At 34.4% G+C, this 25,869-nt stretch overlaps 1 protein-coding gene across 1 annotated transcript in view; it reads left to right on the top strand.

Annotated features, from left to right (window-relative positions):
• The first annotated feature begins 5,628 nt into the window (after window positions 1–5,628).
• LOC149801802 (elongation factor-like GTPase 1) overlaps window positions 5,629–25,869 on the top strand; it is a 139,602-nt gene continuing 119,361 nt past the window's right edge. Inside the window, exons 1-7 of the mRNA XM_089956149.1 lie at window positions 5,629–5,673; window positions 7,425–7,531; window positions 13,248–13,315; window positions 14,262–14,346; window positions 16,478–16,611; window positions 19,077–19,214; window positions 20,715–20,771. Coding sequence (XP_089812275.1) covers window positions 7,441–7,531; window positions 13,248–13,315; window positions 14,262–14,346; window positions 16,478–16,611; window positions 19,077–19,214; window positions 20,715–20,771 — 573 coding nt within the window. The 5' untranslated portion in view covers window positions 5,629–5,673; window positions 7,425–7,440. The remainder of the gene's footprint in view (window positions 5,674–7,424; window positions 7,532–13,247; window positions 13,316–14,261; window positions 14,347–16,477; window positions 16,612–19,076; window positions 19,215–20,714; window positions 20,772–25,869) is intronic.

Genomic DNA, 25,869 nt, shown 5'->3' with positions numbered 1-25,869 from the left:
TGACATATTCCACATTCATGTCACTTTTCATTTATAACTTGTAAAGTTATAACACACGTTTAGTCATTAAGAAAAAGGATGATCCGATTGACGATCAAGATATATAAACAAAATCTAACCACGATGACAAATATATTTCATTCAGCAGAGATTTCTTATTTCCCATAACCATGAAATATGGAAAACAAACATTAATTGAAAGAACGTTGATAACTTAATATTAACGAAGCAGTCGTGTGGATAGTTAGGAAAACCGTTTAAACCATGGATATTGAGTGAGTATAGATAACAAAAAGCCGAAAGAGAAATTTAATGAGTTTTGAATTGTTGGTGTGAAATACTATGTCAGTGATTTTTATTCCAGTGATGCACGTCTATCTCATTACTCTGGTTTGAAGATCGCCGGTGTTGAACTAGAATTGGGAACCAATTATGGTACGATTTGTTTGTGAGCAAGAATACCAATCGCGAATCTTAAGCAGGTTATGTATAAATTTAAACTGATGGTAGGGGTGATCGATCCAAATGAAGTTCTTCATTTCTTGACCTGGGTATAACAATCTTTATGGCTGGGTCATGTGTCATTCTTTAGAATCATTACAGATGGGCAAAAAAGTCCAGAACAAACTAGAAAGGTATAAGCTAATATCATAATAATGCAAGATGTCAACGAAACTGGGTATATGTTAGGGGTTTATTAATAGGAATCGAAGAAATGAGACTTCAAAAGCAACAAATGGAACAATTAGGACCAAAACTAAGAAAAGTAAGGAGAGTTATTCTTTTGGAAGAACATCTGCCAAAATCATAACGTGAACTAAATGCAGCTATTAGACACAAAGCAACTAATGACTTCGAGAAGGACTTCTAAGAATTGATGAGCAAGTCTGTATTCGGTAAAGAAATAGAAAGCCTCATAAATATGAAAACTGTAAATATTCGTAGAAACGAAAACATATTTCAAAATGAACAAAGATTTCTAATTTGCCAGAAAACAATTATTGACAAAGGTTTGGTTTTCGTTTGTGTGAAAAACAATGATAAATAAAATTAGTCAAGCATATTTACGGTGACTTCGCTGTGTTAGACCTATGATATTGCTATGGTGCAAACTATATTACAACAAGTGTATACCAATGAAAAATAATTTTTGTTTTCAAAAACTCTTATGATGAAAGAATTAAACTTCTTAAGACTGTCACTGATTCATCGTGTATCGATGCTGAAGCTGATAACTAATACGGTAGTATGAAAGCAAACATAATTTTTTTTAAAACACAGGTAATTACTAAACATGCAGATTATACAACATGCCACAGGTATACAAAGAGATTTATGGACGTTTCAACGATGAGCGAAAGGTCAAACCAATTTAAAGTTGTGTGGACTAATCGCGAAAGTCGTTTCGGACAGGTAAATAAGAAAGAAAGAAAAAACGTGCTAGGGAATTAATAACCGTGTGACCAAAAAGAACATGAGATTCAATATTTACAAAGATTGTTTACTTAATCACGAAAAATAATACCAGATCATAGAACCATCAGTTAAATTGAGGAAAGTGGCATTGTTTGCTGGTAATGATGAAATATTCTTTATTGGCATCTTAAATGCATAATGTGCTTTTTTAATTGCTGCATTTTAACTGTAAAATAAATTCTAAAACAGTAAATACAATTTAGTCACGAGAGATAACAATTTCTTTTGTAAAAACTTGTGATGGAATGGTAAAACTTGAATCGAAAACATCAAAGACATTGTTAAAAATTATGCAATATTCTTATTTTGAATGTTTTCCCAGAACCTAAAATGACAGGAAAATGAGAATAGCATGTACAAGTGCACGTGTCTGAGGGAATACATATTATAAAAATATGAGGGTGCTTGGTACATCACCCCGACCCTATATGTATGCACCCTAAAAATAAATAAATAAATAAATAAATAAATAAATAAATAAATAAATAAATAAATAAATAAAAAACATTATGAACTAAATATATAATCAAGAATATGGGAAACAACACGTTCTTCATGGGGGAATTTTAATATCGTAGACCCAGACCTAAATAAACATGTTTACTTTTAATAATAAGGATCCTAATATTTAAACCACACTCCTAGAAAAAATATTGATGCTGCAAACAGAAGAAGAAGAAGAAAAAAAAATACAGAAAGAAACACCAGTTATATACACGTACAAATTCGCAGGTAAACAAACTACTTGCCTGAATCGATTAAAATATTTTAGATCCACCTTTACCATCATTCATGACATAACCATTGTTAAATATAGTTACGACCTGACGTCACCGTATTGTATCATCACATGTTCAACAACAAATGACGAGAATTTTTAAGTGTTTCTCTATGATCAGTCTCTCTATTCCATAAAACTGACAAATCGCAAAAACTGAGATATCTCTAATTTAAAAAACAAAATGTTTCGCTTCGTTAGAGATGACCTTTTAACTGGGTAAAAGAAGAACTTGTAAATTTTGTGCAAACGTATAAGGGGGTTCTATAGAGAAAGCTGTCCAGGTGTCTAACAATTTAACACAACAGATGTAATTTTGAATAAACGATAACTGATTAACAGCCTGTGATAGATAGAACGAGACATTTTTTACATTGTGGAATTTGGGTTGTAGAAACATGGGTGGAGTTGTACAAAAATTTCCTGAGACTGTGATACATTATTTGCCCCCTCTTAATAAAACTAGTGTACAAAGTGTTGAGCATATTTTCTATGCCCTTTAAAAGTGTTGAACACATTTTCTATGCCCTTTAAAACTGTTGAGCATATTTTATACGCCCTTTAAAAGTGTTGAACATATTTTCTATGCCCTTTAAAAGTGTTTGGAGGAACCCACAACTGAGCTGACGTAGTGCCAAGGGTCATCTATCCATTGACATTATTTTGTTGTACTTTTCTTCTTCGTCGTCGAAGCAGTAGTTGTAGTAGAAGCAACAAGAACAACAGCGGTCGTAGCTGTGGTTGTAGTCATTCTATTATTTCTATCCTCTTTGGTCAATCTCAAGACACGTGAGCCCATGTCAAGGTATTGATACTTTGTCGCAAAGCCAAATTTTAACTAAAAGTTTCAAACGTTCTTTCTGGAATAAAATTTTTTAAATTAATTTTGTATGACTTTGGTTGGCAATAATTGTTTTTCTTCCAAAAATCAGCAGGCATGAATGATTAAAGTAAAGAAACAATTATACTGAATCATCCTGAGAGGAAAGTTTTTACATTTCAGTGGATGAATTTGTAGAATTTCCTGATCGACAAATGTAAAGAAAAAAAAAATCGACATTTGGCAAACATAGAAATAAATCAAGGATTCCAGAGTGTACACTTTGCATCAAAGGGTTGGTTTTTTTGTTTGCTACCAGCTCAACTCGAACAAATGCCAATCTTTTTATAGTCAGCCCAAGAAGTTAAAATTTAATCTTAAATCGGTAGTATATTTAGTGTAACAGAGACAGAACTTGCGGAACAAACAGCATGATGATGATGACGATGATGATGATGATGATGATGATGATAATGATGATGATCCTCCTCCTCTTCCTCAAAAAACAACAACAGCTACAACAACTTTTGCAGCAGCAATAAAAACAACAACAACAACAATACTGCTACAACTACTACTAATAATAAATAAATAAATAAATAAATAAATAAATAAGATCACTTTAAAAAAGCCTGTAACTTTATGTATTCGATTTTATGACGAAATTTTTATTTATGTATATTTCCTACATCGAGATTGCCATCTCTTGGGATTGTATGAAAACATTTCACTCCAGACTTAAAACCTATACAAAATAAGTATTAGTTTTTAAAAATATAATTACGACAATATATTAGATATGAATCAAACTAACATAGGCAGATCCAGAAATAGCGTTGAACGTGATGGGATTGGGGTGGGGTGGGGTGGTGAGGCAAAAAATTTTTTAAAAGGGTCTGTGGGGTGGAACACCTGGCTGAGGATTTTGTACTGCAAGTGTTTTCAGAGCATAATTTGAACCATCTTATGAAATAAAACATTCCGGTGATATCTCTAATTTTGTCAGTGGGTGAGGCACCGGCACGGATCTGACCCTGACAATTTTATGTTTTACTCATTTTTCTCAGTTATGCACACTGGTTTGACAAAAATACGCCTAAGACAATACGGCTGGACATGAACTTGATCATTTTAATAAGTTCACTTTAATAACAGATCATTGTGTCATCTTTGTGCGCTGGATTTGTGGGATTCTAGTATAAAAAAATATAAAAGTTAAATGCTTCGTGCTATTTTGTACATTTTCTTTATGTTTAAAAGCCAGATTCACTTTAAACAATAAATCAGTTCCAATTGACTCTGTTGTTATTGACAATTGTTTACCTTTAAATGTTACGTTAGGTGTTATATTCCATGAGTTGGTAGAGAAACAATGGGATAATGAGTAGGGGGATTAAATTATTATAAACAATAAGGAAATAATAAAAGAGGAAGGATAGAATAAATAATATGCATGGACTACTGAATAAGTGAATCTGTGAAATACACGATGTGCTTGATTATACGTAAACATTTCTCGAACAAGCAAGAAACAGGCAGGGTACACGATCCCATCAAAGACTATATATTAATTTAGCGAACAGATTTCTTTAGTAGACCATATTTTATAATTAAAACCATATGAAAGAAAGGAACAAGAAAATAAAGAATACATCACAGTGTAAATTCTATTATAACTGAATCAAATATATAGACTATTAGTAAAATTGTCATTTTGTTAGTTATCTGACCGGACGAGACTGTGTTTCAGAATTGGACTGAATTATGTCACATTGTAATAAAAATGTATATTACGTGTATTTACAACGTATATTTTATGGAAATCCTGCAATGTTGCAAAAGTTAAATTAATTTGTTCGTTTAGAAATATGCTTTATACCCCCTCCAAATTTCTCACTTTTGTTCTCTTTCCGAGAAAAAATTATTTTTAAAAAAATCAAAAGATATTTAACATTGAACCTTCTATGTACAAACTACCACGTATTACCGGTATATCATTCACATATTGGCGCTCGTTTAGAGAACAAAAGTCCTCAACATTTTATTAAAACCAATACAGAAAATTATCTGAAAAGAAAAGTCACATTCAGTCAGTATAAATTATTGTTAAATTCAGCTGAAAGATTACATCCAATATGATAATTTATCGAAATATACGGTGCCCGCTAGGAACTGTTTCAAGAGATTCGTATTTATTATTCATTCTGATACGTCCTCTGAGCACACGCACACTTTTGAGTACATACATTCATACATGCATACATACAACATACATACATACATACATACATACATACATACATACATACATACATACATACATGCATACATGCATACATACATAGAGTATCATTTTCTACTACTTTATATATTCATTCTTCAAGTTAATATGTCAAGAACTTTTGTTCCTCTTTTTTGTTTGTTGTTGTTTTGTGTCCGTCATTTAGTGGCAATAAAACATCGATGCTAGTATTAGGGAAATCCCAAATTGTCTGAGTAACAGAGATATTTATTTTTAAACGATTATGTTATTATGCGTCTTTGTGACAAGGAATAAAATTGAACGGCATGAATTTCGCAACGTGATTCGAAGAGCACGGTACATGCAATTGTTTGAACATTACTTATATATAGTAAATCACATGTGTAGATTGGTCACATATATTTTTTTCGTTTTTATGATAGTTTTAGTTTTGTGAAACTATTGTTTTGAGATAAAATTAATTGAAAAAGTGTGCAATAAATATGTTACACCCGTTGTCACAAATGTATTTACGCAGTGACTTGAGTAAATTAATTGAATTAAGACACATACAGTCTTTGGTGTTAATTTTAAATGAATGAAACAGTGGAATATCTATCAGAAGGCATATTTAGTGTCTACTCCGCAAAGATCGATTAACGGTTTGTATTCACATTTTAGAGATAGCTGTTTGGTGTTTTTCTCTCGTTTAGATGTCAAACTGACCATATGGCCCTTGTTATATCAGTTGTCCAGTTGGAGATTTATATTATAGGTCCTTTGTTTTTACCTATGTCTTATCAAGTTCAAATTAAGGAAAGCTGATGCCACTAAAACACTTGTGTGTTCATTAGTACTTTCAAGACTGGACTATTGTAACTCAATTCTGTCTGGTTCATCTCAGTATCTCTCCAGAAACTTCAAAAAGTTCAAAACACATATAATAAAATTGTGTATTCAGGTTATACTTGGTTAAGTTGGTACAGTTGCCTTACTGTTTATTTTTTAAAAAAATTGCCAGTGAAGTTTTGTGTTCATAAAGCAAATTTAAAACAAAAATCAAAGATGTGCAATGTGCTGAATGGAATATTACCCTCTCATTGGCCAACTGAAAATAACTTACCAGACTGCCATCATGCATCGTTTTTGATTTGCCAATGAGAGGGCACTATTCCATTCATTGTGTTGCACTTGCATATTATTCTATGTGAAATATCAGCATTGATTATCAAATAGGTTGTGCAAGAAGAGAGAAGTGTCCTCCCTTGTATTTTTTTATATAGTATATGTATGACTGACTGATATGTAGATTGTAAGCAAAGATACGAGTCCCTGTGATCAGAAAAGGGCTGTATTATATAATTTGCATTCCAGAGCTGTTCAGCACTAGATTTTACTTGTTATTTGCTAGTGTGTAAGGTAATAATTCTCTTTATCTGGAATTTCTGCAGTGCAGCTAGTAAAAGTTTGATTTATTGATACAGTTGCCATTAATACATCATAAATACCAGAAATGACACTGCTGATTTTGGAATTCCTGTTGAAAATGCACACATGATCCTTGAAAAAGAAGAAGCACATTTTGTTTATTTTTGTCTATCCCAGTTACAAGCCAGGTTATGACTTGGTAGCTTCTATCTAGGTCCATTATTAATAATATTAATCATTTTGCCAAATATGTGATCTTGCACAGTAAAATTTTATGAAAAGAAGACTTTCACTATGGAAACAGTTTCCAAATTTTGATGAAAACCTATATTAAGCTCGACGTTTTTATCCAATAATTATATTTTATAACTTCACCATATTCTGGCAGGAGAAATGTAATTTCACCCAAATAGAGTCTCAAATAGCCATCTGAAAAATATGATAGTCTTATATAGCATGATTTGTGTGTAATTGACTTGAAAGCTGAAGCATCCCAGTTAAATATTTTACACTTCATACAAATTATGTACATTGAAATTTTTTGTTTCAAGATCTATACAAAATCTTGAGTATAGCGTTCTTTTTTTTTGCAAAGATCTATAAAATCTATTAATATACCATTTGTGAGAATATCTATAAAACTCTGCTAGTGTACCTTTCATTTTTAATTTTTTTTCCAGAGAAATAAGGATCAGGATGAGGACCACAAGCATACAGAAGATTTCAGAGCTTCAGAAGAATCCAAAGTGCATTCGCAATATTTGTATCTTGGCCCATGTGGATCATGGTAGAACCATTTTGCAATCTACATCCAGTACTACATGTTTTCTGATATTTGTGTGGCCATAAAATTTTGAATATTCCATACCCTGCTAATCAGCTTTGCAAGTTGACTGGCACAATATTGTTTCAACAACCATTTCCTAGTCATTTTGTCTCTGAATGATATAGGACAGGTGCAGCCTAGTGGATTTGGTTATTTTTCGTTTCTGTATCCATGTCAAATATTAGATCTTGCTGTTTAGTTGTTTTAGTAACTAATATTGTTCTAGTGATGAATATTGCTGCCACTATCCAATTAATTTCCAGAATTGGAATTAAAGAGATTTTGAGTTAGATCAACTTAACAATAGTGACAGTGATTAGAGGAGGTGTTATTTATTAAACAGTTTTGACCAGGTATTTACATGTAACACTTTATTAGAGACTGAATTTCACATTTACAGGTATCAAATAAGTACAAAGCAAGGTAGAAGCAACTGACAGTGCAAATTTATACTTATGTTTATTAAAGTTCTAAGAGCTGGAAAAGACACATGATATAATTGATGTGAACGTAAATTGTTTCAATCATGATACCTTTGATAAAGCCTAATCTCCAAAAAATAAATGGAATGGTTTTTTAAAATACAAATTTATTATTCTTCCTGGATGTGGTTGTCTAGCATTTGGGTTTTCTGTTTGTGGTTGTGTGGGAATGTAAGTGTATATGTGTGTCTGTGAACAACTTTGGTTAAAGTTATTTCCAGAACTAGTACCCTTTACCTGGTTCACTTCATATTTCATCACATTATTCTTCTCTCTAGACATCACTACAAACTGCCATACTGCAGACATTGTAGGAATATGACTAAAGTTTAAACACTCCTGTCTTGATATACATAATCCTTCACCTGATTCACTTCATATTTGGATTATAATTTATTACATATTCCCCATTTTCTCACTACTACTCCATCCCCAGGTGGAGATCATATAGTCAAAAGTTATAACAATGACACATTTTCTCATGACTAATATTTTAGAACTGTGGTAGCTCCAACTCATCTAAAAGTTGCTGGATCAGTATCCATCCAAGCCAGGCTGGGTTGGCTGCCTCAGTATGTCCTTGGGAGACGCATTTAGCCTTCATTTCCTTGGCATTATATAGCCAGTAATGTGGACCGCTTCAGTGGTCTAAGTGGTTAGAGCATCTGCCTTGGATGGAGGTCGCAGGTTTGATCCCTGGCCAAGTCATTAAAACGTTAGTATTAGGACTGGTCGGCCTGGTATCAGAATAATGTGATGCTACATGTCTGCAGCATGATGCCCCAGTGCTAGACATCACTATAAACTGCCACACTGCAGACATCCATGTTGTTGTTGTAGGGTTTAACACCATTTTTCAGCACAAGATAGGCTATACATGGCAACCCATATAACTAGTGGAGGAAGAACCTTGGAAAACCATGGGAAGAACCACCAACCCATGAGAAGCTACTGGCAGGCTTTCTCACATACCCACATTAGCAGAGGCTGTGACTCGAACCCACGCAGAAAGAGGTGAGATGTCAGTGATCCGGAATAGTGCGTGCTTTAGACCACTTGGCCACTCAGGGCCCCTGCAGACATTGTAGAGATATGACTAAAACTATTAAAGCTACTTTTAAAAAAAAGCCTAAGACAATGTGTTGACAGTGCCATTAAAACCACAAGTTTAACTCTGTTGACAATCACATACTGCAGTCATAATATGGGTAATTATAGATGTCAACGAGATTTGATTTCAGGGATGTGTGCTGGCTTTAAAAAAGCTGTCCCCTAAAAAATAACCAACCTCAAAATTTTGTTGTCATTATAAAAAAAAATTGTTGCCATTTTCATAATACAGTACTACCCATTTATCTGAACATCCTTGGGACAACGTAATATTGTCTGCTTAAGTGGATGTTGAAGAAGTGGATGTGGTTTGGCATACAGGTGAAATTCATAAGAGGTTACCTGTCATAAGTAGGAATTACACTCAGAGAAAATAAATGAAGGAAATTTTGATTAATTGAAAACATAACCAGTCTGAAATACACTAGTGTATTGCCAACTTACAATTGTGTAGTAGAATCCATAATGCATTAAGTACTGTACATCATGTATATGAAAGATCATGAATTTGGTTATAGATCAGGTTAGAAAATCATTCACATCCTATTAGAAACACACACACACACACAGATGTTTATTATCCCAGCAGCATGTGGCTGTGTAGTTGTTTACATGCTATATGTATATGTACTTAAATTGCCCTAGATTTGGTCATCTGGAGACAGCTATCATCTTGCCATGCTACCAAGGAGATGAGACTGTTCGTAGTGAAATGAAAACATGTGAACAAATAAAAAAGTTTTGCAAGATGTCCCACCATCAATTAACCTGACAACCAGATATCTGTGGTTTCAAAAGATTTGAAATTTAGTTTTTGTGTTATTTCACCAATGATAGCAATTGTAAGCATAAACATTTTTTCCTGCAAAAAGGAAACTTTAACTGCACAATAAATGTGTTCCATTCTCTTTGGAAAATACAATTGATCTGATTCCATTGCTTTTATTTAAGTTTGGTGCTGACATCCTTTGATGAAAGGTGCTTTGTTTCAGTTGAAGGTTTTAGTCGGTTTGCTTTGATGGAGGATGCATGTGTTATTATAGTCACAGCTAAATGCCAACTTTGTTGGATCAAACAAATGCCGGTTTGTTATTATGGCAGTAACATCAAATAATTGTAGAACATTGATTGAGACCAACATTTTTTCATTTGCTTAGTGTTATTCAGAACAATTATTGCTTTAGAGGTGATTAGTTTTCTTAAAGTTTGAGCAAGACTATTTTTTTTTGGGTACATTTGTTGTAAAATAAAACATTGTTTGGTTGATTGTAGCCATTCCTGTTCCCACCTTTGGAAATTGGTCGATTTTAGCTAATCCATTAGTATGACTATTTCAGTGTATCACAGCATACAGTATGCAGGCCTGATTTCAGTGTAAGTGGATTATGATGTAACAATGCACTCTTAAGATGGGTTTGTCAATATTAACAAAGGATTTGTTCATGTAACGATAGATTCCAGTGCATTTTATATCCAAGTATGTGGTTTCCTTTCATAGTAACTTTGAGTTTCATTACTCCAAACCCAAGACTGTATTACAAGTTTAAACAGCTAAACAATCACCCCAAAAATTGTCAGATGGTATATTTTGTTGCCAATAAGAAAACAAAAATCACAATTTGCAACATGGCAAAGTCCAGTGTGATCCCTGGATTTCTGCCAATATTTGAAGTTTTAATTCTGTGAGTTGATAGAATTATGAGTTTACTTTTGCACAAGAGTGGCCCCAAAGTGGCATGGCTGTTACATGGCTTCTGTTAAATTGATATCTTATGGAGTCCTGAGGACCCCCACATTTGAATTTTATAGGGTCATTACAAGATGTTAACAGATTCCACTTTATAGTTTCTACAGTAAGTTGTGTCTGTGTGTGCATCTTTGTGTGTGTGTGTGTGTGTGTGGGGGTCTCACTAGAATTTTGGCAAAAATAGGAGTTTCACTAGCAAAAGTTGCAGTCCCCTGTCACAAGCATGTTCAGTATACATGAAGTGGATAAATATCCATTATAATGCCAGGAATAAAGAGACATAAAACCTTGTCAGTTGTATTTATTTGTAATTCTTAATATTCATGTATTAAAATTGATATCCTGTCAGTAGACTTGGGAACACATTACTTAAGACCGTTATTTAGACAGTAATATGTCGTGCCCTCTGAAACAAAAATATCGGGTGAGACATCTTAATTTTAAATTTTGGAAAGAACATTCATGTGCTCAATATATTTCATTACTCTCATATTCTTCCTTTATAACGGTGTTGATTTGTCCTTTTTGTCTGATCCGACAAGTTTTGAAGTATGCAAAGATCCATCTGCTCTAACATTTTTCATCATGTAACATCCCCCAGTCACACTGTAAAGCATCTTGCTTATAATCTAGCGCCATTTTCTATAAAACCATAGACTGGTCCACTATTTAATTTTAATATGAATATAATGAATCTGTGAGGCCAAGATCAGATTGATGAAATCCGTAGTTTTCTTGGAAATAAACTGGGTCATATACAGTTGCTATAAAAAAGAAAACAAAGAAAATTCTTACTCAGCAGTGATGTTTTTAAAGCAGATTCTCAATTTTATAAGAGTGGAATAAAAGAGATGATATTATAAATGATAAACACAACTTTTGACTGATTTTGATTTATTTTATTTTTTAATTTACCAAAACAGCATAATCCATATACTGGAGAACATAAAATGTAATTTTTGGAAAATAGGTATGAACTAAGACAAAAGCATAATAGCTGGCATGTATGCGTTTAACAGCCAAAATAATTATCCAGATTTGCAAATGTCATTTTGTCCAAGTCTCGATTTGAAAATAACAAATGGTAGTAATATTTATTATCGTAGGGTTTATCTTCATCGTCCTTTCAAGATCATGTGTGCTATACTTATTTGGCTACACTCGGAAATAAACACAATGCATAATTAATGGGCATGACCTTAACAGGCGGCATTGAAAATCCTTGAGACCTCTGTTTTGAGAAACCCCAACCTTTTCTACAAGCTGGAAATTGGCATGGTCACAACTTTTTATTGTGTCCTACGGGCTGCTTAGGCTTGGGTTTTAATGCATTATTTTTAATTTTATTGTGTCAGGTCATACCAAAGACTTAAAAAATGGTACTAACAGTTGCCTAGCTCAGCATTAAGAGGTTAATGTTAGGGTGGGTTGGCCTGGTACCTGGTTGATGTGACTGGGTGGGACATCATGTTACATGTCTGCAGCGTGATGCCTCAGTGCTAGACATCACTATCAACTGCCATGCTGCACACATCATAGCGATATGACTGAAATTGTTTTAAAGCTACGTTAAATATACAAATCACACACATACACACACACATGACATACAAGACAGAAGAATAATTTAATCAGAAGCTTACGTAAGAATAAAATGTAATTATTTCACACTTGCAAGTAAATTTAGTATTTAAAGTTATGTGAAATTTATTAATCCTTTTGCTTCTTAGTATAGAAAACATCATTTGAGTTATAATCTCAGCTATTTCAAGTCAGAGAAAATAACAAAATATAAACATGTAAAGGAATTTTGTATTTGGTGATATGTCACAATTTTCATGATGAAGACACTCAATCTGGAATTGAACAACCAACCTGTTTGCCAGTAATTCAATGTCTTTCAAAAGAGGTGGTCTCTCATGACAGGTAGTCTCACATTATAACACAGATAACATTATACAGTCAATAAATCAATACATTGTTTATCTGGTCTCACAGGTCAGGTGGTCTGTCATAGCAATATTCACCAATTATATTACAGTTTTTTATGTTTATGAAAGTGACAAATGTTATTTGTAATATTTCTAATGATAACTTTCCTGACACAAAATGCAACCATCAGATAGATTACTAAAAACAAGTGGATCAGGAATTCCAAAGATTGGCAGAACATAAACCTTTATGTGCCTTTATTAAGTGTAGAACTTGATTTTAATCAGATTGGATCTTTATGATTTATCTGTAATGCTTTAGCTGAAACATACTCTGACAGTATTCAGTTATTACTTGTACAAGTATTGCATTTATGTGGAATCATATATATGTATTTATATTTCAGGAAAGACAACTCTGGCTGATGCTTTGATTGCAAGCAATGGTATTATCTCACAAAAGATGGCAGGGAAGGTCTGGTTGGATTGGCAGCATTTAAAATAATAGAATTAATTCTGTCCTCTTTTTGTTGTTTATATTTTAGACTTTCAGTATCACTTTTAGTGATTGTGTCCATAATCTGCCATATTTTTTTTTCTTGGCATGATCATTAACAGCTGCAGAGAAATTTAACATTGATGCACGCAGTTGTAAAAATTATTGACTTAATTTCAACAGTTCAGATTTGATTGTATTAATTTTGACATGCAAATGTATCCAGTAATATTTGTACAAATTAAAAAGTGGACCATGAAGTATGTTTATGTATATCAGAAGTACTTGCTTATTATATTCAGTTAAAATGAAAAACTTAAAAAGTATTTTTCTATGAGGTGAATATTGCAACTTGATTACTACAGCGTTAGTTTTTTTAACATTAAACAAAACTGTCATCTTACAAAGATGAAATTGTCACTTTAAGACTTGTGTTATATATCTATTATTTGCCCCACTACAACACCCATATTTCACATTAATTCAAGTTACTGACACCTGTCATCCCCACAAAATGATATACCACTTTGAAAAATGTTTTACATCAATGCTGATACTTTTTTAGGGTGATTTTGCTTTCTTGATCATAAATAATTACTAGATTGTGTTTTATGTTAATTTTGTTCATGAACAGTGGAAGTATTCTTGTCTTACATTAACCTTCATCAGCAATTAGAAAATTGAAAATTGAAAAGTTAATTTAATGTCAAAACTTTTCAGCACATCAAAATTTCATTTGAATTTTGTCCTGCAGATCTGGTAGTATGCAATTGCAATCATACGCAGAAAGAGTGTTGTTAATCCTGGTTTGATCATGTTCATGTATGATGCACATTAAACACAACAATTTCATTAATTAATGTCATTAATTTTTGATTGCATAAATGCTCAACTATTCCTGACATTCAGCAACTTTATTTTTCAGCTGCGTTATCTTGATAGTCGTGAAGATGAACAGATTCGAGGGATCACAATGAAATCTAGTGCAATCAGTCTTTTTTATGAGAAAGGTAAATAAAAGTACAGTGGTCCCTTGGTATAAAGCCCCTCAGTATATCACTACTCCACTCACAATGCTGATATGGCTATATATCCAATTAAATGTTTCAGTTTTGTTGTTGAGCCTATGTTAGTAGGAAATAAGACATATCAGTTACCTTTTTGGAAGCTTCGTCATGTCAGCAACAGCTAATCAAGGGTTTGATTAAAGTTTTATTGTTTGCTTATATCTCTTGATGTATTTTGTTCATATTTGGAGCATTAAAAAACGAAAACAATTAATGATCCTCCTTCTTCATAACCTTGGGGTAAAGGTCAGTCTTGAAAAGCAGGCATGAAAGGCTTGGTTAAAATCTTTTTATTTATTTCCTAAACCTCTGTTTGGAATTTCTTCATACTGAGGATAAATCATTATGAAGCTAAGGCAATTCTTTAGGTAAATTGAATGATTGCCACTTTGACCTTGGGGTCAAGGTCTCATTCATAGAAAATTTGCAGTAAGGTTTTTGTTTAAAGTTGTTTTATTAGCTTGTGGTTCCTGTAACTGGTTGATGGATTTTCTTTGGGATGAATCGTTATGAAGCTATGACTGCTATATGCTCACTCAACTTTTGACCTGTTGGCAAATTCATGTGTTTTATGGCAATGTTTTGATCATCGGCTCAACATGGTTCACTGTTATAACTTCCATAAATGGTGCTTTAAAGAAGTAGTACGTTTTTTTATCATGTTCTTTTTTCATAGAGGTCTAAGGAAGGGCATATCTCAGGCTGCACTTTTTCAGCAGAAAAAATCTAAATATATGCCTACAACTTTTCATTAATGAATGTCCATTCATCATTGTCTCTTTTGGCACCAGCAATGGCCAAAGTCATGAAAGTTTGTTGTTGTTTGGGTTTAATGCCATCTGTCTGCCCTCCTAGCTTCAACCTTCCATGTCATCTGTGGACCATGCTGAACGTACCCACATTGTCCAAATCCGAGACTCAAACCCAAATCCAAGACTCAAAAGGACATAGGTGAGAAGATAGTGAACTGTAAAGGTGAGCGCTTGACATGGCCACTGGTTGTGATGAAACTTTAAGACAGTAATCAGTGTTTATTTTAAAATAAATCAAGCAGTGAAAACATTCAAGGTTTGCTTTTAGGCTGAGTTAAAATATAAAGTGCTTGATGGTCATTGATGTAACATATTTTTGAGGTTACATTCACCCCATTGGACAGAAGATTTGATTTCTTTTGAGGTTGAAATAATGACAAATGAGACTAAATTTATGCATATAAACAATTTATCATTTTATTAATGATCTGTAGTTTTGGAAAGAAAAATAGGTCAGAAGACATAAGAATATATTATATGATTTGCTGGTAGATAATGGGTGTATACTAAAATTGAATGAAAGCAAAATCCAGAAAATTCCATTGTGCAGCTCATTTTATGTTAACCAGATATTCAAATATGTTCATATTTTCTTGAATTTCTTAAGCATATTATACACTTTATAGCAACATTGTAAGTGTAAAAAGAAAATATGATAGTATGGTGCATGCCACAAAGTTAAGATGGCAAAACTATTGAAGCAAATAAGATATCTCATTTTTATGGTACCATTAGTGCATTATGTAATATTATTTTCCTTTTTCTTGCTAACATGTTGTGTATCCTCCATATCTGGATGGTGGGGGACATCGTGTCTCTTACCCTTGGGATCCTGTATGCAAGGATTAAATCAAGGTCATTTGTGTTGATCTCTGTTTTTTTTGTGATGCTGTCATTCATAGCAGTGTTAAAATGCAAAAGATCATGGTCACTGGTCACATTCTGCATATGGTATCTCACTGCATTGCATTTATACAATAAAATCAATCTATGAACTATCATTATGGTCATAAATTAAAGATAATCGCCCATAGTATGGATCGCTCAAGGCAGGTTTTACTGCACCTTCCAGGTTGCTTCTGATAATTTTGCTCTGTTAGGATTTTGTATGTATCGAATTTTTAATTCAGCTGCATGATATTAATACTAAGTTGTTTGCCACCCATGATAAATTAAAAAAGAAAGTTAAATATTATCACAGACTTGCTGCTTTTGTGAAAAATGTTATGTCAAATAATGAGATAAAGTACCTTTATTTTCAGAAAGTAAAGAGTACCTCGTGAATCTGATTGACTCACCAGGGCATGTAGATTTCTCCAGCGAGGTCTCAACAGCAGTGCGTCTCTGTGATGGAGCTGTAGTTGTTGTGGATGTTGTTGAAGGAGTTTGTCCTCAGGTACTAATAGATTGGCTTGCACAGCAGGTTTGACTTTATGTTAAAGGTTGTTTGTAAGGTTTATTGCTAAGAATGACTTCTGTGATACTTCTTTTCACTACAGGATCAAAGTAGTTTTAGCTTTACAGGTCTGAGACAAGAGAACTTTTTACTTCAGTTGACTGGTTTGCCATGATTTGTTACTGCTATTTGTTCCCTAGCACTGATAATTGTTAAACTTGACACATGTTCATCTTCAGGTTTAGCCTGATTTAAATGAAAATGGTTTCCTTCAGACATTTAATATGGCCACTAGGGTGACTGTAGAAAATGTAGTTTTGGCTACTTCTGTACTGTTTGGAGATATACTGTATATACTTGCTTATAAGTCAAATCAATCCGCAAACATCAAAGAGCCTGATCTGCCATAGCATAATGTGCCTACAGATCAGGATCTAACCAGCTGCACAGACCCAGATTTTGCACCAGGAGATCTGTGTCTGTGCAGTTTGCAGTTGGGTTCATATTATAAGCGAGAATATACAATACTAATAATTTTGTCACAGTCATCCTGAGATGTAGTTGATCTTAAATATGGGTGGTTCCCTTTACATATCTAATATGGCCACAGTGGCAGTCATCTTTTATTTATTTTGTTTCTAAACCATTGGGAGATTTGTTATGAAACTTGACACTAATTAATCCCCAGGTCTAGTCGATGCCTAGTATTACCACTCTGACATGTAAAATGGTTACTATTACTCATGAATGGTTTGTCATGTTGTACCTGACTGGTTGATCTTGTTACCAATCTGGAGTCCAGATTTCTGATCTGATTTTAATCAAACTTGGAGCATGTCCCTTTTTCAATAATGACTTCAATAATGAGAGATTTCCATGCATGCTTAGACCATTTTGTATCTGATTGACTGAGCTTTGTACCCCTATGGAGGCCTCATCTCTGATCCTGTTTTGATGAGCTTGAAATATGTGTTTATATCCTCAAGATCTTGAATGGATGGGCCTATATCATCATGATCTTGAATGGATTGAGTGAGATCCACATTTCAGTGATGTAATCTTGTATCTGATTGGCTAACCTTTTTACCACTTTGGAGGCAAGATTTCTGATCTGATTTTTATCAGACTTGGAATATATGCTTGTATCATGAAGCTCTTCTACAATTAGTAGTATGTAATTATATTAATGAGTTGATCTTGCAGAGCTTGTTGCCGCTCTGGAAACCATATTTCTGATCCAGTTTTGATCATACTTGAAATATTGGCTTGCATCATCAAGATTTGGATGGGTTTGATAATAAGTTAGATAAACACATGAATGATATAATCTTGGACCTGATTGGATGAACTTGTTACCATTTTGGAAGCCATGTTTGTGATCCTATTTTGAACAAACTTGGTATATATGTTTTTACCATATAGTTCTTGAACTGTCAGAAATGAGCAAGATCTATGCATATGATTGGCTGAGGCTGTTAGCACTCGGGAAGCCACAATTCTTATTAAATTTTTGTCACAATTGGAATCTGGATTTATATCATCAAAATCTCAGATAAGTTTAATGTATGAAATCCATATATACTAATGAAGGGATCTTGTATCCAAAATATGCATATATCATCAAGTCTGATAATGAGTAAGATACACACATATCACTGAGTTAATCTTCCATCTGATGGACTCAGCTTGTTGCCATTCTGTAAGCCATATTTCTGATCCAGTTTTGATGAGAAAGAAATATGGGCTTATATCATGCAGATTAAAGCTGAGTTCAGTGAAATCCACACATACTGATGATGTAATCTTGATACTGACTTGGTGAAGATTGTTAGTTCTATGGAAGTCATACTTGTGATCTGATTTTGATCCAACTTTGCATATGTGTTTATGTCATCCTGATCTTGGACTTTTTCAATAATGAGTGAGATCCATGCAAATTTATGAAGTGATCTTGCATGTCTTAGGCTGAGCATATTACCACTCTAGAAGCCAGGATTCTGATATGATTTTTTCAAGAATACTGGTTCATATCACTGAGATCTTGGGCAGTTTTGAAAGTAAGTGGGAGCCATTCATAATAATGAGGTGATCTTGCATCTGATTGGATGAGCATGTTGCCATTCACGAAGTCATATTTTTTTTCTGTTGGGTTTATTATCATCAAAGTCTTGGATGACTCTGATTATTTGCATATTAATTATTCCTTTATATTTAGAAAGAATTTTTCAGAATATGGTAAAATAAGTACAATATATAGAAGTATTGGGAGATCATTTACATTGAGTGTGTTTTTGACAATACTACATAAGCCTGCTTTGCAAAATATCAACTGTTATGTAAGCAAGTGAGTAATGTCAGCCCCACTTAAACCTCTTTTCTAAAAGTAGCCCAACAACTTTCTCATAATTTGAATAAACTGTTTGAAGCATACTTTTTCATTTTTTTTCTCCATGCAATCCATACAGACCCATGCTGTTCTTCGTCAAGCCTGGCTGGAAAATATAAAACCAGTATTGGTCCTTAACAAGATTGATAGACTGATTTTAGAGCTGAAAATGGAACCTCTTGAGGCATTTATACACTTGCAACAGACTCTAGAACAGGTACCATTTTTCATATTCTCAGCATGCTGAAGGGTTTTATACAGTACATTTTCCTGAACTGTTTTTATATATAACAAGAAAGTTGTTTGATCCTGCCTGTTATAAAGCTTGTGATTGTTTCTTTTGGTGAGTGTGTGATATCAAACAACTATGTGATTATTCCTTTTAGTGAATGTGTGATATCAAACTTCTGTGTTATCCAGTCTCTTGGTGTGTGTGTGTGTGTATGTGTCTGTGTGTGCTGTATTGGTAGAGTGTTAATGTTAATGGATTCCATATTATTCAAGAAGAAAGGATCCAAGGAAGGGTATGTTAATTTATTTTATCTCCCCTGAAAGTTATTTGAATTTTCTTACTAGTCTTGGAAGAGAATTGTGTGGTAAAAGTTGATGTTTAGAATTATTTTTTGTTAGGTTTGGAAAACAATTTTGCATTTTGAGCAAATAAGTGGCATAAAAAGTGAAGTTATCCAACTGCAAGCAGCATTGACCCTAATCTGCCATCGGATAATGTGCTAGCAGATCAGGGTCTGCGTTGATTGTTCTTCTGACTACTCCTAATCAGCTATATAGACCCAGATTTGCTGGCACATTTTGTGATGGCAGATCTTGCTCTGCAGTTTGCAGTTGGACCCAGCTTATAAGTGACTACATATGGTTACCTCATTTATAGCATATGTATAGGCACAGAAAATACATTTTAAAAAAGGATAACTTTCAAGAATTATCTGCTTCTGCTTCTGTTGAAGCAGATGCTTTTGTTGAGCAGCTTAAGTATGAAAGGGGGCCCCGAGTGGCCGAGTGGTCTAAAGCGCTCAGCGTTACGGATCACTGCCATCTCACCTCTGTCTGCGTGGGTTCCAGTCTCATGTTTGGCCAGTGTGGGTATGTGAGAAAGCTTGCCAGTAGCTTCTCGTGGGTTGGTGGTTCTTTCTGGGGTTTTCCAGGGGTCTTCCTCCACCATTTATACTGGCCGCCATGTATAGCTATCGTGTGCTGAAAAATGGCGTTAAACCCAACAACAACAACAACAATAAGCATGAAAGCGTTCAAAGTTTTTATTTTTTACCTTGGGAAATCATTCAAAACATATAGGAAAAGATATATGTCAGCCGATCCAATTTGTGAGTACTGTCAGTTACATACAGTAGTCCTATCCATCAGTATTTCTTTCACAACAAGGACTTTAAAAAAAATTTAAAATGGTCATTTAAGTTTGAAAGATAAACTTTGTTGAAGCAGTTTTTCTTCAGTTGCACCCTGAATCCAAATATCCAGTCCTTGCATCTCTTACCACTCCTAATTTGTTTTGTGTAGAGCTTGATGTAAGTGCCAGATATAACTTGTCCAAGTCCGCTTTAACATGTATTAAATGTTTTGAACAGTTATTTTAGGACTTTGAGTGATAAATCCATTGAAGAAAAAAAATCTACTTTGTTCTATCATTTTCATGCACTAGTCTTAGTATGTAGTATTATTTGTTTCTGTTTTCTCATTTCAGGTTAATTTGGTAACAAGTGAGCTGTTCACGACAGAAGTTATGGAAAAAAACTATCAGGTAAATGTTTTGTTAAAATTATGGGTTGACACGGTCAAAGCTGTACCATATTCATAGCTGCCAACCCTCACGAATTTGGTGTGAATTTCACGACTTTTTTAGCAATTCACGAATTCACGCCGCAAGCCAAAAATTCACAAATTCTCCAATCCTCAATTATTTTAAATCTTTAATAAAATAACCGATTTCCCGTTAAGCGCTAGTCGTGATATTCGCAGTTGCTGAAACGGTCTGGTACTGCTAGTCACGATATTAGTAGATCTACAGCCGATTAGTATAGTTGGTCCGGTAGCAAGCATTTTAGCCTATTTTAATCTATATGTATAAGAGTAGTTTTACAAATGCTTTTGAGAGAAACTGGGGCCTAACCGGAATTTTGCTCCACGCATGCGTCACCAACACTGGTTTGAGTTACGGTTCAGCATCGCATGTATGTATTTGAAAATGTCTTCACCAGCAAGAAAAAAATGTATTACTCAAAAAGTTTAATTTGGAATATATCAAAAATTGGCCATGCATTCTGCCATTAAACATTGATATTCATCATGCTTTTTGCACTCAGTGTGCCATCGCAGAGACGATGTGAGGAAGTATGTCGGTTGCAAAAAAACACGTAGAAGTTGAGAAAATTACGAATTCGCAGATTTCAGCTCCAGCAATATTTTAAACAATTGGTGGAAGAAATGCAGGCTATCAACGCTGACGCATTATTTGTGAGTTTTCTTGTCGAACACAATCTACCTTTATCAGCTGGAGACCATGCTAAACATTTGTTCTGACAAATGTTGCCGGACTCGAAAATCACTTCCAAATTTTCCTGTGGAAGGACCAAAAGTGCTGCAGCTCTTGTGCATTCCTCACAGCAACAGTGCAAGCGAAAGTGTATTTTCTCTAGTGAGGAAAAATAAGACTTTAGGGCCTCCTTAGCTGCAGAAAATTTGTCAGTAATTTTAGTCCCCAAGATCAACCAGCCGGCAAGAAGTCTGAACTGTTTAGAAAACAAATTTACGATCAAGCGGTTGAGGAAGTTCAAGTCTGCCACATTATCATGTCTTGATAAATAAATATTTCTGCATATATGTAGTGTTTTAGTTTTATATTGCGAACTTGATATAGTGTAGTATTGACAGTCAGAGTGGATGGAGTTATTGTCATGGTATTTTTCACGAATTATTGTCCAAATTCACGATTTTTTATCCCTATTTTCACTAATTGTGAGCCTGAAATGTTGGCAGCTATGCATATTTATTGAAAGAATTATTAGTTTTCCCAGGTTCTTTCATGATTAGTAATAGCAAACATGTAATCGAACAAATTGTTTGAAAAAGAGGATATTTAACAGCTAGAAAATATTGTACTTTTTGCATGCAGCTAATGTTTGCCATTACTTTGAATGCACTATTTTTCAGGGCGTATCAGTTTTTGTCTTGACTTCAAACCATGAATTTAAAGATCGAGTGAATACTGTCTATACTTATAAGTTGAGTTCAGCTGCAAGCAACATAAACCCCTGATCTGCCATTGCATCCATGTGCTAGCAGATAGGGTCATGAATGAGCAATGTTCCACTGCCAGTCCTTTTTTTTACAAATACATCATTTCCCACAAATACATCTATAATGGCTTCTCTCTGGTATGTTGTCATACTTTTGATGTTAAACCTAGTATCCTTTTGAAGTCAGTTACCTCTTCCATTTTTGGCTATGCACAAAATACCACTGTTACAGACTTTTGGTTACTGTACATTATATTCTAAGGGAGGCAACCATGCAATCCAATAGTAATGGTATAGTAAGTCAAAATGTTGTTTTATATGGTGTGTACAACATTTTTGAGAATTCCAGTGAACTTATTCATAATTTTGCAATTATCATATCCTTCGTTATTGTCACCTGTGATTTTGGCTGGTAACATTTAATTTCATTGAAGAACTTTTTGGGTGGTGTATTAATCATATGTTACACAAATGAGTGGTTTAGATAACACAATTTACATTTATTTTAATTTGTAAATATTTGTTTTATTCTCTTGTTTGTTTATCACTTTCATTACTGAGATGAGAAACAAAGTGCAAAAAGTGCAAATGAATAGAGTTCATATAGGATGGACATAAGATATGTCTGTGCATACAATTGCTTTTTGGCACATGCATGTAGAACTGCACACAGATGGCTTCTATTCCAGAACATTTCTGGTTATGAATTCCAACAGCATTTGAAACCTGCGATTGAGACATGACAAGTATGCAATCAGTCTTGACATGTCATATGGCCCCAATCTAAGCCCTTGGGCCTGCATAAAGAGTTCGGGATGTCCGCTGCAGAGATGGCGATGATCCTGATTGATACACCACAAAAACATCTGGTAAGTTTGGTTTTTGGTTCATGAAATGAATACTCTCTCTTCCCTCATTGTGTGGTGGATCATCAGTATAGAGTAGTCCAACCTTATCCCAGCATTTTGTCGATCTGTCTAGAACCCTTAACACTCTCAACTTGGTGTCTTCCTCCCAAATACATCAAAAGTATCGTAAAGGTGTCAGAGAAGACATCAACCAAGATGTTGAAGTTTTACCTTTAATAAAGACTATGTCATATTCATGTTCAGGGCATCCTCCATGGAGAAGGTAGTGTTCCTGGACAAAATAGTACAAAAACATTTGGTAAGTATGGTTTTAAATTATGACATGAACAACTCTACTTCCATCATTTGCAGTTCAAGTTGGATAATCAATGCAGAGAAGTTGAACCGTATCCTTTTTCAATATTTTGTCCATCTAGATGTGGAACCTGGGCCACATATCAACTTGTTGTCTTTCTCCAAAATGTGTCAGAAGTATAACTCATGCATCGGAGAAAGCACCAAACAAGACATTGTTTAAGTGAGGAAGTTCTTACAGCTTTTTGACCTACTCATTGTTGGGGTGGACCTGTTACACTGCCAGTATCTCAGGTTGGGGAGCATGCTTATTGCTCAGTTTGTGATGGTCATTGGCATGTGAATGCTTCAAGAGATGGCTCTAAATACTAACATCATGGAAATGAAAGCTGTTCTCAGGCCTTCCACACAGGGGTGGAACATATCCATGAAAACAGGTTTCTGATAATGTTAGATAATTTGATTGTGATGATGTATCTCTGCAAGAGGGGAACAATCACCAGACCTTAGCTTGATGTTATGGGAAACCCTTCACGGGGACTTCCAGTATCAGGTATTATTAAAGCACAACACATTACTGGCCAGCTCAGTGTCCTGGCCAACTCAGTATTGAGGATAATCACTGCTTTATACAGAGTTGCTCCCCACCCCACTCAACCCTCAACATGTCAACAGGTCCATGACCATAATGGGGCCATCTGATGCACAACATTTCTTTCTCACATTTTCCTGATCCCAGAAGAATGGACCATAGTTGCTTTCTATGTCAGCTGGGAGGTTATGTGGCCATATACTTAACCCCCATCAGTTTTGCATAAGAAGATATTTACAAGTTCACAGACTGGAATAGCTCAGGTTGTTCCACTAAGAAGGAAAATCTTGGATCAGTGATCTGCTAGATTTAGTGACAGATGTACCCAGACAAGTCTCTGTGACCTCCACTCAGCTCAGGCAGTTGAGATTGCCACTATTCCATCCATGCCCATGGAACCTCCTCCTTCATGTCATGTCTGACTCCTTTCAGTGATGTCCTGATTGAAAAAGTGTTTGGAGCTTCAGTTGTGGAGAGGATCACAACATCTGAATATTTTCCACTTTGAGGACATAAAAGGGGGAATCAGGTGTTGTCAGTTACTGGTGTCACATCAGTGTCACACTACTCTCAGCACCCATCCCCTGATAGCAAATGTCTTCCTCTTTCTCTTTGAAGACCAGAAGTTAGCACCTAACACAATCAGGAGATACTGTTCCATGATGTCAGACATGTTCAGACATCATGCAAGAGGTGATGTTGGTTGGAACAAGGTAATCTTTGACTTGCAGCCCAAGTTTGACATATCTAGACCACGCTCACTCACATTATTCCCAGATGGAATCTCTCCTGGGTTTTGACATGGCAGCCAAACAAATCTAAGTATGAACAGTCGTACTAGTCCAAGTATACATTGCAGGTATATAAGCAATTAAAACCAGAAAATATGAGCAATTAAGAGCAGAAAATATGTGTACCATCCATTAGCCATATGCACTGTCAACTATCCAAACAGCTGGTCAGCAAAATGTTTATAATTATGGAAGGAATTCATACCTGTTGTTATGAAAATGGGGTGCTGTTTGCTCTCTTTTCAGCTTTTCAACAATTCACTTTTTTTTTGAGGATTCCAGTATTTACAGGGTCAGTGCAAGAGGGTGATTTAGTATAGTTACTCATGTGTCATTGTGCCCAGACAGGTTCACTAGCGAAGTTCAGGTTGCCTTGCATTAAATTCACATTATCTCCACCCTATTTTGTTTCAATATAGTGCATTAATAAATAAAGTAAAATGTCGACTTGAGTGTCAGTTTTCTTGCCAAAGAAGTTGGTTGAGGGAAAGAAAAAGAAGTCTTATATTCTATTGTAAAATATGGTGCTAACTTGATGATCATAAATACCAGAAATTACCTTAAAATCTGTACAATTTGTGCCAAAAAGTCACACAAGAAATGAACAATTGCATTTTTATAGCCCAGTCTGAAGAAAATGACATACAGATCCATTACTGAAAAAATTAAGAATTTTATCCAATATCTCATCATAAAAATGTATGAAAACAGGACTTCTGCTTTGGGTAAGTTGCAGATTTTCTGCAGTAACTTATTTTTGAGGTTGCCATTTTGTGTTGTACAGCAATTTGTGGTAAGAAGAAATAATGACCATTTAAATACTTTTATAAATGTTTGAATATATTTTTGTCTTTTAATAATCAGACAAGAACAATAAACTTAAGAGTATTTTGAATTACTACACCCACTTTGCCCTATTTTGCCAACTTTGTATAATTTAGCTAGAGAGGTAATTTCATCCAGATGTTAGGGTCCAGCTTGGATCAGATTTATTATGATTAATGCATTTAAAAGCAGTACCAAGTTTTTGTATGATTAAGATGACTTCTGGTATGGA

The sequence above is a fragment of the Sinohyriopsis cumingii genome, chromosome 4 (genome assembly GCF_028554795.1).
Source record: "Sinohyriopsis cumingii isolate HCF-2022 chromosome 4, ASM2855479v2, whole genome shotgun sequence".
In the NCBI taxonomy this organism is placed as follows: Eukaryota; Metazoa; Mollusca; class Bivalvia; order Unionida; family Unionidae; genus Sinohyriopsis; species Sinohyriopsis cumingii.
This window is presented reverse-complemented; position numbering and strand designations above follow the sequence as displayed.